This window comes from Ambystoma mexicanum, chromosome 8, assembly GCF_040938575.1.
Source record: "Ambystoma mexicanum isolate Mex_15411 chromosome 8, UKY_AmexF1_1, whole genome shotgun sequence".
Lineage (NCBI taxonomy): Eukaryota > Metazoa > Chordata > Amphibia > Caudata > Ambystomatidae > Ambystoma > Ambystoma mexicanum.
The window spans coordinates 1333144160-1333162980 of NC_090929.1; the positions used below are offsets into that span (position 1 = coordinate 1333144160).

Consider the following 18821-nt stretch of genomic DNA (forward strand, 5'->3'; position numbering starts at 1 on the left):
TTAGCTTTTGGAATACAACCTTGTGTCTGGCGTATCTATCGTGTGTGGTGACTCGCCTTGTTTCCATAGACGTAAGGGACCCCTAGGGGCCCCTTTCACTTCTGCCTCAGACAGCTCATACAATAGACTAGGGAAAGACTAGATAAGAAAAGTATTCTGGCTTGAACGTATAACAAGTGCAAAAGTACTTACTTGCTTAAGATGTCAGTGTGGTAACTTTAGCTCTTTAAAAGAAGAAGTTACTAAGTGTCAAAGTTTGTGCTTGCATTCTGCCCCTCTTTGAATGGTGTTTCCCCTCTTCTAAAAAGTAGTACGTGTTGGCACTGGTTTATCATTGCTTAAATGAATGTGTAAAAGCTTACCAATAGGGTTTACCTGCCTTGAATAACATTGTGTCATTCTTAAAGTGTAACAGTGGGATTTGCTTCCCATGGTCCATTTTATACAGATCTAAAACAGTCTTAGGATGTATACCTACCGTTAAGTAGCTGGAGGCGCCTTCGAAAAGTATATAGGTCTTACTCACCTTCGTAAGCTGCTGCTCATCTAAATGTTTAACCCTGGGTTGAGCTTACCTGAATTGCTTTGGTGCTTTCCCAAAATAGTTTCATAAAGTTCTTACTTACCTAAGAAACTGTATTATACACTTCTTAAAAGTATACTGGGTATAACTAGCTATTAGATCAAATATAGTTATGTGCCAATAGGTCAATTGCTTATCCTGAAATACATTGCATCTTTCTTAAAGTATAATAGGGTTTTGCATTCCCGATTTGCTTAGTGCATTCATAAATAGTTGAGTGGTCACACTTTTCATTGAGTAGCTTGAGGCCGCTCCAGAAAGTACATCAATTGTTTAAAAAGTAATGTTGCAAGGTGTATACTTTTAATAGGGTTGGTATATTATGTGATTTTATAACTCCGTGTCACTGCATGACTGATAGGTAACACTACCCTTGAAATACTGATTCTATTATAAAAATATATCTTCCCCAAGAATAGTATACCACTATCCTGAATGTATAATCTTAGGTTTCACTCAACTCGACTTGCTTCTTGCTCCTAAGTTTATGCCTTGGTGTGTATACCATAGGTATTGAGTTGGTTTTCATGATTGTGTTTATATGATGTTTATATGATGTTATAGTACTTACTTAACAAAGAATTATCTTAGTTTATTTGTATTAAATAATCTCTCTCTCTCTCTCGCTGCTCTCTCGCTGCTCTCTCGCTGCTCTCTCCATGCTACAGCCTTCTACTAAGAGTTAGTCTTATGCACTGCCTTAGATGTATGGTTTTAAGCCCTTAGTTGGACTTTAGAAAAACTGTCCTAACAAGCACCATTAAATCTGCCCTCTTTACCACAGTGCGTTTATAGGATACTAATTGAAATACATTTTGAAATTGCAGGTACTGGTACAAGCTATATTACCATACTTCAAAAAGACACCATTTAAAAACTTTAAAAACAATTTACACAAATGTGTAAAAAAAAATTAAAATAAATAAAAAAACAGAAAACATGTCTGATAAGGCCTTTACTGAAAGGCACATGAGACATTTTAGACCATATGCCTACATGCAGCACAGACTAAAATCTTAAAATAATGCTGAAACGGAAGTAAAAAGTAGTAAGATCTTTATTTTTTCCCTTAAGTTAAATTATGTGAGCATTTTAATAACACCAATGAAAATTGCTGTGCCAGATGTATTTTAAGTGACCTTTCAAAGAATTAAATTAGTCATTTTTATGACAGGTCGAATTCATCACAGATAATTGACATGCATGAGTTTAACCATCTTGTGGCATAAGATCAAAAGACTCCTTATTCCTAAACCAGTTACAATGAGATTTTATTTATTTAACAATTTCAGCAGCGGTCACTTCAGGTTCCATTTTCAGGATTCTCGTCAACTGAGATTAATTTTCTCCTTTCAGAACCGGAAGCAATTCTCCACTTTCTTTCAATTCCTATAAAAACAAAGTAGGACATGCAGTTCAGTGGAAAAATACAGCATAAAATATGTGTTGACAGACAGGCAATTGTATTACAGACAAAAATGCCACTGAGTGAAGGGTTGGGTTGTGTGTGACCGTTTCTATGTATACGTGCATGGTGTTTACTGAGAAGTCTGATAGATTTAGAATGACATGCACTGTTTGATGAGGGTGTCTATTTATAATAAAAAATATGTTTTTTCCAGAAAGGGTGTTTATACATGTTGTAAAGATGGAATCCAACAAGGATGAAATTCTTGTAAACTCAAATGAAACAAAACGTCATAAATAAGTTAAAACACCTTTAAAAATCAGTCTAGCAGCAGACTGACCGATTGAAGTTTTAGAAATTCATTCTTTTTTTTTTTAAATCAAGAATATGGTCTTGCCAAATCACTGAACAGGGCCAGGTCTCTGACCTGTCCCGGCAACCATTTGCACATATTCTAGAGTCACAGACAGAAATGCAACATCTTAAATCTGAGCAATGAGCTATTTCACAAGAGTAACGCAGAGGGGCATACATAATAAAATGTGAGACCTTGGTAACTGATAACTGGCGTCAAGACGTGCTGAAGGTCCTGTGTTAATATCATATCTCCCCCCCCCCCCGCCTCCCCCTTTGGACCGCCAGAGAAATAAGAGTGACTACTAAAATCAGGGTGGATGCATAATACAAGAAACTATGTTGACATGGAAAGACAAATATTTCAAACATATTGGATATATAAATGTTACATTCTATCATTTTGGCTTTCTGCTTTTTTCTAAAGTCCAAATTGCTGAATGCACTTTGCCTCCTCTGGTTTGACGCAACCATGCACATATTTTGCTTTTCTGTGTGCTCATTCTTGAGTTTGTCCTGGGATGAAGGAGATCTGTTCTTGTCCAGTTTTGCTTGTAAAGACATCTCTATTCTTGCAAAATGTGTGAGAATTAAAGGCATACTCTAGTAAAAATGTTTATTGTCCCTATGGGTCGGCTATGTTTTTTTAAGGCTAAGTGGCTCGATTTTAGAAAACTTTCCTATGGACCTTACCCGAGTTTTCGTCCATTAAACGCACGCGAAAACAAGCACCTAGGAGCCGCCATTTTCTGATAATCCTATCTTTTCCCCGATCGCCCTGGCTCACCTGCTTTTGCAGCACTAAATCAATTCCCCCGCCCCTGAGCCTGTCATCAGCAGACTCGTACCGCCCATTTCCCAACGCCAAAGCACGTCTCGTGTCAACATTCGCTGCGCTTCAGCTAATGACGTGTCGCCATGGAAATGGCAGGACGCCTCTTTCCTCAATAAGTATAAACAGACCGTTTCACAACACACAGCAGCAGATTTTCGATTCCATTCCTATCTCTGTGTTACTTTGAGTATTCCGTGACTTGTTTCAGTGCTCTGGTCAGCTACCTTCGCCGCTTGTAGCCCGTGTGAACACCTGTACCATCTCGGTAAATTATTTTACTCTGTTTACCACACAATGGCTACAATAATGCCCTACATGTACGAGCCTGAGTATGCCGAGGAGGAACTACTGGAAAGGGAAGCACGTGAAAACGATGGGGATTCGGACGGCAGTTGGGAGGACGATTCAACAGATGAAGAGCCTGGGCCTAGTCGCATGGACGGCGTCTCCACCTGGTGCACATGCAATCGGTGTGAGCTAATGCCAACCGAGGACGAGAACTGCTGCTGCCGAGAAAACTCGGGATGCCTGGCCTACATTTCGGAAGGCGAGCCACGACCGCAATGCATCACCGAGCTGCCAGACTTCAGGGCAGCCTGCCTCACACGGGCCGTGTTGAGAATCTTGATGGTGCTTATGCACGAACTTCGAGCAACTGTTCGTCCTCGTAATCCGAGTAACGAGTAAGTATACTCTGCTTGTCATGCCACTCCTATTTCATGTTCTTCTACTATATCCAAAATTACATCTACATATCATTGTAACTTGTCTGGGTCATTTAAAAACAGTTTGTTTCATTCCTTTTCACAGGTGGTACAGGCTGGTGGCCTATCGTTCCTATACATGGTGGCTTCACGGGAGGCTTGGACACCGCGTTCGAAGAGTGATACCCGCCTGTGCCGTTCGTGCCATTAGAGAAACGTTCCCGAGCGAAAGCGGTCAGTACAGGGGATTTTCTCTCGCTGTGCTGCAAACTGACCTGTATAATCTTTAAAGTCTTGTATTTTTGTGTCATGAAAATAAGATACAAAATAAAACACCACATTTATTTTAACAACGTTTGTCTCGATTTTTTAAATGAATCACATATATCTATACTATCAATTACCATTGGATTATACAGACCTTCGGGTCTTGGGCCACTATAATACACTGGTTGAAGTGTGGGTCTGTGCTCACAAGAATCTGCGGTATGTGGCATTTGTTGTTGATAAGCAACGATATACTATCATTCATATAAAGGCGATATACTGTATATTGATATAAAGGCGGTTTGCGCCGGTGGATGCTCGCTGGCATGGGGGGTGCTGTCCCGGGCACGAAAGGCCAAGGTGCCAAACAACATGTACACTTCAAAAGGTGTCCCACGCCAAGGGGCCATCGGTCACATGGCCTCCTCAGACCCCGTGTCTCCAGCCAGGCCTCCCCTTGAAGCAGGCCGCCCCCCTGCAATCCACATAAGTGTGTCTCCATTCAGCAGTCTTCCTGTGCCTTATCTGCACGTCCCAGGCCCATCCATCCCACCCCCCTGTATCAAAGGCGGTTCGCGCCGGTGGATGCTCGCTGGCATGGGGGGTGCTGTCCGGGGCGCGAAAGGCCAAGGTACCAAACAACATGTACACTTCAAAAGGTGTCCCACGCCAAAGGGCCATCGGTCACATGGCCTCCTCAGACCCCGTGTCTCCAGCCAGGCCTCCCCTTGAAGTTGGCCGCCCCCCTAAGACCACGACATACATACGTCATTCATTCACAAACACACCCCTGTTCCAAATACTTTATAAATCACTTGATATGTCTCATGAGAACATCTTTGTGCTTTGCAAGTCAACTCCTGAACGTGTTACCTGGCAACCACCGAGATCTACGCTAATCTGGTCGTCGTCGTGCTATCCGTGAACTTCTGTGACCGCTTAGAGCAAACCCATCAGTGTGCTACCTGTGGCCACCCACCTATTCTCCTGCAACATACTGCTCTGCTTGCTGAATCCGACTGTTTGTTGGTCAAGGTAAGGCCATGTATCCTAGTCATATTTCGCAGATTTTTAAATTTCTATCTATTTGCGAGTAGAGTACACAATAGTGCTATGTTCATTGGTCTCATTGCTATTGACTAGAGTTTCCATTGCTATGCTATCAATAGATCTATTTATTTTCATCTGTGTCTATTGTCATCGAATTGCATCCTTCGGGGATCCAGTCTATGATGTAAGCATGTTTCCTTCTCGTGCAATACAGAACATCCAAGGGATGAGTCACATGTTCAGATTTTAGTCACATCATTTATACATTTCTGCAATTTATGCAAATACTAAGCTGCACATAATGAACTGGTACAGTTCCTGCGACCCAAACAAACCTTGCACTGATCATTGTATGATTCATTTACTTTTGTATCAAATCTTTATTCTTGAAGATTGTATAATAATGTCGATATTTACTTTTCAGATTTATCAACAATGCCTGCCTGTTCGATTAGCGGTTGCCCTTCGAAGACCAATGCGAAATCTGAAGGAACTACAATGCATGTATTCCCGAAAACTGTCGATCGAATAAGAGAATGGGTCAGACATTGCGGATATCCACTGGATGAGCTGGAAAGTAGAGTTCAACAAGTCTTAGAGGACAAGAGGGGCGATCGATACCGCATCTGCAGCCGGCACTTTTCCTTGGAAATGTACACAACTTCTTGGGTAACAAAGAAGAATAAACGGCGAACTACACGGAAATTGCTCGAAAACGCTATTCCCACTCTATTCGTCCACATTCCGCCACCGGTGAGTCAAGTGTCCGGATTTAGCTTTAGGCCTTGCGGTAGTGTGTAGCCGAATGGATTAATTGATATTGTAGGTGTTCTATCCCTTGTAATAATTTCGATATTGATATGAGTGTATAGTTTTTTGAATAATGACATTTATCAATATATTCTTTTTCGATTTCATAACCCACAAACGCAATGTATATATATATGGGGACAGGGAACTGTGCTGTATTGAGCATTTTTCAAGTATTCTGTCGGCTTACATGGCTATTTTCAATATTGGCATTTCATTATCAATCATTAATTGACCTTTACAACTTCTTGACTATCCCTTGAATCTGAAGCAAGAACATTCTACATCCTTGACGTGGTCGCAGTTATCAACCACTTCTAGCGCGTATCAGGTAATCTTATTAGGCTAATCCGCTACATACTTGTTTTATGCATGTCAAGTAATAGTTTTATTCTATCGTGTAATTATTTTACCGAATGTTTGGTTACTGCTTTCCAATTGATATACACCTTAGTTATCGCCACTGGTGATTGTTTTCAGTTCGAATTAGTGTTATCCATACTAATGCAAGTACTGTCTTTCAGGGAGATGCTGAAGCGTCCGCCACATCTACAACATTTCTAGATGTTTTTCACCATCAGGAGGTATGGATACTGACAGCTCCATCGAGCATCATCATCAGAGCTGGAATTCTTGTTGTTTGATTGTTCTACACAATGTTTCATTCGTGGTTAGCCGTTGATATGTACCTGTGCTGACGACCCCAGGTGTATGTTATGTTTTCACAATTGTAATCCTCACTAATGCAAGTACTATGTTTCAGGCAGTCGATGGAGCGTCAACCCCTACACTTGATGCAGAGCCTGCCATTCAAGTATACGAATCGGCGCAACAGCTTTCGGAAGTGCGCACTACATTTGCAACATCCATAGATATTCTTCAGCAGCACGAGGTATGGATACTGACAGCTCCATCATGCGTGATCATATAACGTGATTCCATTTGCTATACTTTCTTCCCAATAAACGCAAGTGCTGTGTTTCAGGGAGACGACAGAGCTTCCACCCCAATCACAACATCTCATTTAGATGATGCAGATGTAAAGGAATCGTTGAAATAAGTTGATGAAATGTGATCATATTTGGATTTTCCTTGATTCTTTTGGACAATGCATCTTTCGCGGTTATCTCTTTATATGTACCTGTGCGTTCGACCCCAAGTGTGTGTTATGTTTCCAATATTGAAAACCATACTAATCCAAGTACTGTGTTTCAGGGAGACGACGGAGCTTCCACCCCAATCACAACATCTCATTTAGATGATGCAGATGTAAAGGAATCGTTGAAATAAGTCGATGAAATGTGATCATATTTGGATTTTCCTTGATTCTTTTGGACAATTCATCATTTGCAGTTATCTCTTTATATGTACCTGTGCCGTCGACCCCAAGTGTGTGTTATGTTTCCAATATTGAAAAGCATATTAATGCAAGTATTGTGTTTCAGGGAGATGCGGGTGCCTCCTCTCCAATACAACCATTCATGGCTGTCCATGCAGAGCCGGAGGTATGGATACTGACAGTTCCATCGAAATAGATCATCACTGGTCGAATACTTGTTGTTTGATTGTTGCACACAATGTTTAAATCGTATTTGGCTATTGAGATGTACCTGTGTGTTCGTCCTCACGTGTGTATGCTAACAATATTTTGATACATAGTAATGAAAGTACTATGTTTCAGGGAGACGATGGAGCCTCATTCCTTGCTGTCTATGCGGATACAGAAAATCTACTCGTTGCAGCGCAAGAGGAAGGGAGGACATGCGGAAACGAATCGGAGCTACAGCGTGCAGATGTTGAAGGTCGAGTCAAAAAAGTTGCAAAGAAAAAAAAACAAAAAAAGGTTACAAACAGTTAATAACTTTAAAATTTATTTTGTGGTGGGGACTATTTTATGTTTTTTTCTAGTCAATTCTACTACACTCCATCTTGTGTTTAAACTGAACATCCCTTTTCCAATCTCTCCTCCAGTTACCCGTGGGCATCAGAACTATACACACACAGACATTGAAGCGAATGAGAGATGTGGCTTGCCAGACCATGTACACTATGGAGGAACTATTAATTGAGGCGAGGCGTGTTCAGGCTCGAGATGCTCATGTCCAATGGCCAGAACATGAATTAGCTCTGTTTGGAGACTACAGCAAAGTTGCATTGGACCATAGCTACTGTGCGACCGGACCACTACAAGAAGATGTTATTTAATGTATTGGAGATAGCTCTGAAGTAGTTGCAGATCAATTTACACAATCTACACCAGCCAAAAAATTGCCACCAAAAAACATGTCGACATTGTGTTCTCCCATCAATGTTGAATTAGCAGATGTCGAAATGAGAGAGAATGAACCAGCCGCAGCATCCATAGACGCAACAATACTTGATAGCAGCGATATTACTTTCCAATGTGTTGACATCTCCACAGCGTCAAAAGCTGAAACAACGTTGACGCAGGATGACAGTCTAATGAAAGAGAGCAAATACATTGTATTCGACAGTTGCTTGATGGAAATTATAAGTATGCTGAAATGTGTGCATTCCGTTAGAGGGAAAGTATGTGGGAAGCCATTGATTAATGTGACTCGTACAATGAAAGGCACTAACGTCAAAATAAAAGCCGCCTGTAGATTAAATCATAGGTTCTCCTGGTCTGCACAACCGATGCTGGGGAAACTGCCAGCAGGCAATCTACTGTGTGCAGCTGCATCACTTTTTAGTGGCTCCAGTTTTAGAAAGTTAGAGGCTTTCTTTCAGTTTGTGGGACTCCATTTCATTTCTAGTGCGCTGTACTACACATACCAACGTGATTATCTGTTTCCGGCCATTAGTGATGCTTGGAGAATTGAACAATTGTCTCTAGCAAGTACATTCGAAGGCAAACGATTCAGGCTAGCCGGCGATGGACAGTGCGATAGCCCTGGGTTTTCTGCCAAGTACTGCACCTACCACTTTCAGGACATGGATAGTAAGAAAATTGTGAGTTTGGAGGTCGTGCAGGTAACACAATGTACATCCTCAGTGGCCATGGAGAAACTAGGATTTATAAAATCAGTGGAACATCTACAATCGAGGGGGATGGACATCGAGCTCATAGCCACGGATAGACACGTTTCAATTGCCAAGACAATGAGAGAGCAGTTCCCACATATTAAACATCAATTTGACGTATGGCATCTTGCTAAATCAATCAATAAGAAAATCTCGGCTGCAGGAAAAAAAAAGGTTTTGAAAGTATTTTGCAGTGGTCACATTCTATCACCAACCATCTTTGGTGGAGCTCAAAAACTTGCGAGGGGTCAGTGGAAATACTACTTGAAAAATGGCGGTCACTGATGCACCACTGTACCAACGTTCACCGCAGGACAGCAAATGAACATTTCCACCAATGTGAACATGGCCCTTTGTCCCCAGAGGAGGCACGGAAGAAGAAGTGGTTGATTCCATCATCACCGACACACAAAGCCATTGAGAAGATTGTTTTCGACAAAACTATCAAGAGATTTGAGAGGACTGACAGAATTCTGTCACACAGGAGATTTGGAGGTGTTCCACAATATGTGCCTAAAGTACAGGCCAAAGCGCTTGCATTTTAGCTTTCGGGGCATGAAACATCGCACTCTACTAGCCGTCTTGGCCCATAACAGCAATGTCGGACGTGAACAATCTAGGACTAGGGGCAAAGTAAGGATGCCTCGCTACACCAAGGTGTTTTCAAAACGAAGTAAGCAATGGGTGATCAAACCAGTCTATGATGAAATGCAGTTCGACTTTGTGAAAGGCCTTATTGTTGCTGTGTTCGAGAAGCACAGATATGGAATTTTGGACGTTTCTGTACAGAGCAGTGATCCATTGCCACCAAACATTGCGACTGTGCCATGCCCACCCGATGCACAGCTGATTGTAAAGTACAAATCGCGGTTTAAATAATTGCAATAGGATTGTATTTTTGTAAATAAAGGTTATTGTACAGTGTACCAGTAAACCTAACCCCCAACTTCACCATCATGGGTGGCGAAGAAGCTGGGTGTCATCTTTGAATTCTCTCTATTCACCTCACATATGTGTATGTATATATTTTTCTCATGTCCCATCTCATGTAAATGTAAATGCTGTGCACTGTTAACGGAGGGGAGGCTTGGGTATTGCAAAAAATAAAAACAAACAAACAATAAATCTCACTTTTAACTCAACTCCTGTGGTACTTTATACTTTCCCTGACCTTCCACAAAAAATTAAATGTTTCAATTTAGGCTGCAAAGCTCGCAGAGAACGGGGACAAAATTGGGGCACTTAGAACGCGCCAGCCAAGCAGGCTGTGGCATTTGGGAGAGAAGCCAGTTCGCATTTGCACATTGAGGCGCACTACATAGACGGATACTAAACTTCAAGTTCTCACAGATGCCTATACTATGTGATGTTGCAAATAAAGAATGCGAAGGACAGTGCACAGATGAGGCCCACAAGTCGCACTGGAAGTATAAGGGTCTATTGTTTTTTGACCTTGAGACAGGGACCATGCAGAAAGAACTACATTTGAAGGGAGTGCGCAATAACGTAAGAGACGATAAGGCAGAAAATTCAGAAACTAGACCGAGTTTCAGTTTTAGGTCAGTATACGAAAAATCATTGTCAAGAGCATGGTCCGTTTTACAGACTGCATTACGAAGAGACACAATGGAAATTTCAAATATAATGTAAGTAAATCTTTACACGCTTTTATACCGGAATGAAGATTTAGTGAATGGATGCATGAATAAATGAATGAATGATGACTATAAAAGATGTTAAAACTGTTCGTAGTGGGCACATGGGCATGCAGGTTCACTGGTGTCACCGATCTCGCTCCTTGGCCCAGCCACTTTTCCCTGCACTACGGGACTGTCTCTGTATCCTTCAGCCCCTTGTCCCGGCATTTACCTTGCACTTGCCACCAGCTGGCCCTATTATTTAATTTGTATTCAACTATCCTTGTACAGCCCATCCCCATGCGCGATCAGAAAAAAACACCTGGCCTAGTAGGATCTTTGTCTGTCTGCCCTTGTTCCCCACCTGCCTCGTCACGCCTAGAAACACTTGAGTATACGCGCGTTACAAATGCCATATCATATCATTCCTCATGCATGTAGAGTGTCATTTATCATTGTGTGTTGCCCTAGATTTATCTCGTTACTTTTCGCATTTATGTTAGAGAAGAACATACTCCATTGAACTACCCTTGCAAGCAAATAGTTTCTGATCGGCCGTAATGAATGAAATGAGTAATATTAATGAAGTTCGACTAGTGAGACTAATTATCATTTATTTGTTTTCTTAACAGGTATTTGATCCCGTTCTGCAACTGCCACCTGTTTGAGACACCGGCGGACGGATTCTTCAGCAGACACCTGCAGCTTCGTGTCAACAACTGGAGCACGATCACCATATTATGGGACGATCGCCAAGGGCCCACATGCCCTTCCTTACGCTGTACTAGTGGCTAGAAGCAACATAACAAACTTTAGGGTGGACTAGTGCCTAGTTGATGGAACAGCCTTGCGGTTCACCGTGCTTCCAAAGTGATTCTTTTTACGAAAATGAACACCCTGTGTGCCATAATGGAACAGCGCGTGACCCAAGATGAAACGGAACAGTTATCGCGGATACAGATAAAAGAAAATAAATGTCTTCCGGAGTTCATATGAATATTCTCTAAACATTTGATGCCAAATAAATGTACTTTACCAAATGTACCGTGTTGCTGTTTCATTGTAAAGTACAGTTTCATATTCCGAATTGTGGCGCGCTGTGTTGCGAGTTGATCTGTGTTGGTATCCGGGTTCTGTGTGGAGTCGTGCAGAAGACGACTGGGCGCGTTTGCCTACGCAGCACAGTAACGTCACGGGGAGAGGCGGGGAATGTGAATGTTTTGATAATGTTAGGCTCAGGGGCGGGGGACTTGATTTAGTGCCGCAAAAGCAGGTGAGCCAGGGCGATCGGGGAAAAGATAGGATTATCAGAAAATGGCGGCTCCCAGGTGCTTGTTTTCGCGTGCGTTTAATGGACGAAAACTCGGGTAAGGTCCATAGGAAAGTTTTCTAAAATCGAGCCACTTAGCCTTAAAAAAACATGGCCGACCCATAGGGACAATAAAAATTTTTACTAGAGTATGCCTTTAATGTTTCTGTATGCAGTACTGTGCAAGTGAAAGTGCCTCATTTTCTACTTCTCCTAATTGACATTGCTAAGAGATTATCATTTCTTTGAGCTTATTTTTGTTTTTTCAAAAATCTGTTATTGTGCAAGTTTGGCTTCGCCCCAATGACCTGCAGCACACCACTAAGTCCTATTGCCAATATACATTGATTTTTACATAGCTCCACACCTATTTCTAAGGCAAACAACCATGGCACAGTATTCTTGTTAATTAACATTCTTGGAAATACATTAATGTACCATCATCATGGCCGTGAGGACTTAGTGAAATACATTTGCAGCATAAAATTTGAATAGCTGATTGCTCTGAATCCGTAGACGCAGGACATGCAGGAAGCTAGCTGCGTGTGTACATTTATATGGCGGTGTAAACTAGTCTGACATAGCACTGAAACAATTGACAAAATACCAAAAACGTAGTACTCACGTTAAATGATTCAACTCTCATTCCATGCATTTTGGAAATATTTACCAAGTTAAACGGCACCTTGGGCACCCAGACCTGCATTTGGGATCACTCCCAAGTGTAAACCGTCTTTGTTAAGAAACATTTCTTTTTACTGCACCTTTCCTTCTAATTCTATGGACCCCAAACTGTTTGCTTTTATTTTTGTATCTGACCTGTTCTTTGTACAGTCCAGTGAAACCCTCAGCTTCACTACATTAGCTTTTGCTCATCTGTTATGGGGAAATTGACATGTTATGTTACTTTGCATTTATATAGCGTCTTATGTACCATTGGTATAGTCTCAAGGTGCTGGTAGGTTGAACACCCTCGGGAACCGAAGTTCAAGTCAGCAGAGAGGAGAGAGAGTCAAAGGTGCGTGTGAGCACCGGATATGTGTGCAGCTGGTGCGGCATTCATGTGATAGCTGCTTCTTAGCGGTAGGTGTGGTGGCTGGGAGATCAGCAGTATGTGTTCGTTCTGGCAGGTTGTAGTCCAGATCGATTCTGGCTGCGTTAGGCCTGAGGAGAACGCTTAGGCTGGAGGGTGTGTAACCAGCAGTGTTTAGTTAGAGTGATGGGGAGCATGAGGCAGATGATGATATGAGAACAGCTATACCGAATGGTGTCAGAGTATCGCTGTGTTCCATTTGAGTGGTGGTGTAAAGAAGAGAGGAAGCATGGAGATGGGACTATGGTGGTTTACTTTAGGTGCTTGAGATCAAGCCCACTCCAAATAGTTCCATGTACTCCATCCGTTCCATGTACTCCGACTGTTTCAAGCACTCAGACCGTTCCTTTCAATGCTCTTTTGGACGTTCCATGTCCTCTAAACCATTCCATGTACGTCATGCCATTCTGTGCATTCCAATCTGTCCCATGCACTCCAATCCGTTCCATGCACTGCAACCATTTTATGCACTGCTCCTTTCGTTCGTTCTACCCACGTTATCCTTTCTCCACGCATCATCCACATACGTCATCTTCACACGTTCCATCCACTTAAACTGGTTCCATCCACTTCACCCGTTCCAAACACACCTGTTCATTCATCTACTTGATCCGTTCCACCCACTTCACCCAGTTTACATCACTTTGCGCGTTCCATCCACACACTTTGCGCGTTCCATCCACTTACTTCACCTCTTCCATCTTCTAAATTCAACCAAGGCAGGCTATTAGGCACACTTCTAAATTCAACTTTGCACAGTGATGATATTAGGGACGCTTCTGAATTCAACCAAGGCACGCTAATAGGTACACTTCTAAATTCAACTATGCTACAGGGAACATTTTCTAAACACAATTATGACACAGATAAGCTATATGGAAGATATGTCCTTCAGACCGTCAGTACTAGGAAACATTGTTTCCCTTAGTCTTGTTACTTTGTTACTACTTTTATCACTTGTGGTAACCTTTTATCATTGTACAGCTCATTTTACAATGCAGTACAATGGGGTACACTTTTTGTTTTGCCCTAGACTAACACCCAGAGGATCTTTGTATACTCTAGGTGTGCTAATTGGCAAGCTGGTGGCAGCAGTGACTTGTTACCATTTTTTGTTGCATTTCGTTTAAGCCTTACCGCGTTTAGCTACCAGCTGTGGCTAACTGGTAAAACAAGGTCATGCCATGAGATTTTTCGCAGGTCCTTAGGCCAACTTGTCTTTTAGCCTTCTTCCTGGCATGTGAGGCCAGGAAAATCCTAATATGGACTTCCAATGCCCAGGAAAGCAAAGGCTTGTGGAGGAATATGTATGTTTGCTGCCAGGAAGTGGGCTGGGACTGTCTGGTCCCAATCCACATACTGGTGCCAGTGTGTCTGGGTGGAATGAGTTTTGCCGCAGTGGTCCTGACTGGACCACTGCTTGGGGGGGGGGGGGGGGGGGCAGATCTTTTATTGGCTAGTGTTAGCTGCTGCTATTATAAGAGGACACCCACTCTGGAGAGTTTCTGGAAGAAACTGAAGGAGCCAAGACTCCTGCCCAGCTACAAGACTCGCAAGGAGGCCAGGGACCCATCGGAAGAAGGCTTGGCCACCAACTTCTGCTGCTGCCCTGGTAGAGCCCTGTCATGTGGAAGATCTCCAGCAGTCCTATGAAGGAGCAGCAACCCTTGGAGTGGAGGTAACCTCCATTCTCGACGTCAGCTCGAAGTCCTCCATAGAAGAGCCTTTGGAAGTTCTCCAGGACAGCCCTGTGGCTGACCAGCTCTGAGTTCGGGCTACCATGCTTCAGACATCGCCGTTCCAAGTTGAGGCCTGGAACTTGGGGGATCCTCAGCTTGTCCTATAAGACTTACCTCTGCGAACCTTTGTGGTTCAAGTATCAAGGATAGGAGTGAAAGTCTGACCGGGACAAGAGAGCCCATTTGTGTCACAGTGGATAGGTGGCCGAAATTGCTTATCTGCATCCATTCCTGTCCTGAGAGGGGCCCTGCATCACGTTTTGCAGCATTCTTCCACTGAGAGTGCTTGCACCAGCATCAGACACTGACTGGAGATCTGCTCGAACCTGCAACCCTGGGCATCAACGGTTGAGGCTGAGAGCGGGAAAAGCAACCTGGGACCTTCAACCAACCCGCCATGTCTCACGAAGAGCGGAGTACGGGGGGTGAGTTATAGAGATACTTACCTGCTCCCCTAACTCCCTTTAAATATTTGATCTTTTATAAAACTTTTCTAACACTTTGGCTTGGCCATTGCTTGCTCACACAAGTACTGCGAAGGTTCGGAACATGTTCGTTAGTCAGATTAACTTGTCCTATAACCATCAGAACTGTTCACTGGACCCCAGAGACCCTACCTTCATTTTTTCCAGCATCACAAACTATGTGAAACTATGCTGAACATTTGGGCACAAGGCCCCATACATCTTAGGGATGGGCATCTGAAGTTTATTTATTCTCTGTGAACCAGTAGTGCAAATACTAATCCAAACCTTTGTTTTTCCAGAGGTTTGATAGGTATTTTGCCCTACAGCAGTAATTGTATATATGCATCATATTTTTTGTATTGTGTGATATTATCCATTTGTAGTCATTTATCCAGTTATTTTGGCCATAAAACACCTACTGGAGGTACATTTTTTTAAGACAATAAGTTTATATGTATATGTATGGTATTCATGTGGCACCCCCCCACCCCCACCAATGAAGAAAGCAGCAGAGCACTGCATGACGGTAAATAGGATGTTTACAGAGCAATAACACCTTGTGGCAGACTCGTAGGATGACCTTACTCTTGCAGACTGTCTTACTTCACAAAATACCCACATGTACTAGATTTGGATTCATCGAATTGTAATACAGTTTGACTGCTATGTGGCATCACAGTATGTAGGATTGTTAACGGTATTAATGGAGCAACATGTGACTCAAATATACACTCATAAAATATTCCTGTCAATTGAGCGACGAGGAACCTATTGAGTAAAAATGACGAAAATAGTAGAGTAAGAAGGGATATCAATAATCAAGTACAATAATGCAGGTAAGCAACTTCTAATAAAAATGTTTTCATGTGCAGTTGCATCACATTGAAATTCCACTAGCACTCCCTACAAATGCAGATAATATTAATAGGGTAATTTAAAACCACCATTGACAATGTCTGACTTATATACAGTAACAATTTGATCTGTGCATAAATAGCAGTTTTGCTATGGAGTGCTTATACTGCACCCGTCATCACCAGCCTGATCCTTACTGTGCCAAAGCTGGGAAGGAAAGAAAGCTCGTGTCTTGGAAGCAAGACAACGAAGCGCAACACCGGTTTGAATCCGGATCCTGCGCTTAGAAACCACTCGCTGGTATTAAGCGTGTTATAAATTAACAATAAAATAAATAAAAGCTTGTCCACAGAAAAGGTGTATTATGGCACCGCCAGTACAGAATCAGGCATTTGTCTGTGGGTGAAGGTGGTAACAAGGAGCAGAAGGAAAGTTAGAGAAGAAAGAATGCACACTTACAGAAAGAGGGGGTGTGGTGTGAGAGACAGGGAAAGGTTATGATTGTGGAAGAGTGCATGATAAGTGATGTAGGTGGCACAGACAAGGCACTAGTCATAAAATAAGGCAAGAAAACAGTAGGTTTGAGCATTATTGGCAGGTGGCGTGTTTCAGTACGTTGCCTTTAACAACCACGTAGTCAGTGCATGGTTCAGACTCAGGATGTGCTCAAGCTAACCTTTAAGGCATCCAGGCTTTACCCAGATTGTGCTTCTAAAACATTCAACCTTTAACATAGAGGAACTTATTCCATCCGAGTCAACCACAAATACGGTCTGCCTCTCAATCATACCCTACCGCAGCAACTGCTATTCCGGGACCTAGGTCCACAAAAGGTTCTGCCAACACACCCAATCACAGCCTTGTGGCAGTGCCTGCTATTATAGTACTGGGACATCCCTAACAGGGCATTGAAATCCTAACGCACATGATGCTCCACACAGAGATCCACATATAGTCCAGCCAATGCATTTCAAATGTGAACTACAGCACCACCAATTGTGGTGAATCAAACATCAAGGAAACAAAGCATCTGCTATCTGCTAGTCTAGTTTGCAAAAGATTGTACAGCAGTCCAGGTGGATGTTGTGCAGGTAGTTCTAACGAGGCATGAGAGTAGCCTTCCAAGATGTAGTTCACAATCCATCAAGTAATTATTTATTTGGCAGCTTTCCGTCCCGAGGAAGAACACTCAGTGTTGACAGATGATTGGAGGTTGCATGTCTTTAGTCCTTTTCAAATAGAACAGGTGGGACCTGCTGGCATACCTGAACTCTAACAACGTGATTGTTTCGAAGGGTGTGTGTGCAGGACTGTGCCAGGGATGGCAAAGCATGCATCATAAGAGGCTGTTGTCCAGAGAGCATGAATCCTCTACTTTGGGAGATACATTTAGCACCAGCTGGCGTCCCAAGTGAATAAAATGTTCTGAAGTGTCCAAGTAGCAGATGTCTTATTTCCTGAAATTCACTCCAATGCTCATGGAGCACACTAGCTCCTGTAGCGCTGAGCTCTTTGAGGGTCCCTGGCATGACGGACTCAAAGCTCCAGATATGTTCGAACCCAGTCCCTCTGGGTTACAGCTAAATACTCAGATTACTACAAAAAGGCGCATCAGAGCCCATATCGACTCGGTTCACTCAGTTTCAGAAGGTAACTCACAATCCTATAGCGGCTAGGCTCACTCTGTTTCAGGCAACCGGAAACCTTATCTCGTTCAGATTCGCATCCGACCTTCACCTCTGCTACTTTGCAATTACCAGGAACAGTTCTGGGTATTCCTTCTCCAAAATGCCTCCAAATATGGAGGGGACACCAAGGCATTTAAACATTTATGTCTCAGTGTTCTATCCATTATTTAAACAAACCCCAGCTATGTGGCTCAGACCAAGCCAAATTATCCTTTTTCCGGTTTAATTTAGAAAAGCTGGCATTGGCCTGGGGCACTCCTGAGGCCGATAGCAATAGTTCTCTACTGAACGACTATGAAACATTTCTGGATTCTTTTCACACCATGCCGACAGGCAATACACTGTGCAAGATATACGTTATTAATTACTATAAATAATTAAAAAAACTTGAGACCTAATCTCACACATAACCCATTGAAATGGGCTAGTCACCCAAACTACCTAGGCTGTAGACACTCCAGTAAGCACCTTTTATAAAGGAAGGAAAAAAATGATGCACTTAGTCAAACAGTAGTCCCTCCCAGTACCCTTTCTGAATATACAGTGCCTTGATTATTCAAAGAGATCAAAGATCCAGTGAGAGAAAGGGATAACAAGACTGTTAGAATTCCCTCGGACTGCTCCAAAGTGGGAAAGAGACGCCACCCCTTCCCAGTGCATCAGAACTAATGCAACTAGAAAGCATGAGAAGACGAGTCACTCATGAAGAAAGATCGCTGTAGACGTCTGAATCTCTGCTTTTATTGTGGAGCTGCAGGACGCTCGATATGCAGATGTCCTAAAAGAATCTGTTCCTTCAGAAAATACAGTAGCTCACCCCGATAGGGAATCTTCAGGCGAGTGCGACATCACAGATTCCCTTAATACCCTATGTCTAAAATTACCTAATCAATCGTCCCACCGCCCCATATTAGTAGTTTTATTTTTCGAAAACCACAAATGCGATGGAGTTCTTGCATTGAAATATAGAGCGGAGC

General features: G+C 42.6%; 1 protein-coding gene across 1 annotated transcript in view; it reads right to left on the bottom strand.

Moving 5' to 3' along the window:
• Positions 1-1622: 1622 nt before the first annotated feature.
• GLRX3 (glutaredoxin 3) overlaps positions 1623-18821 on the bottom strand; it is a 539364-nt gene continuing 522165 nt past the window's right edge. Inside the window, exon 11 of the mRNA XM_069611446.1 lies at positions 1623-1972. Within this exon, the coding sequence (XP_069467547.1) occupies positions 1922-1972 (51 nt within the window). The 3' untranslated portion in view covers positions 1623-1921. The remainder of the gene's footprint in view (positions 1973-18821) is intronic.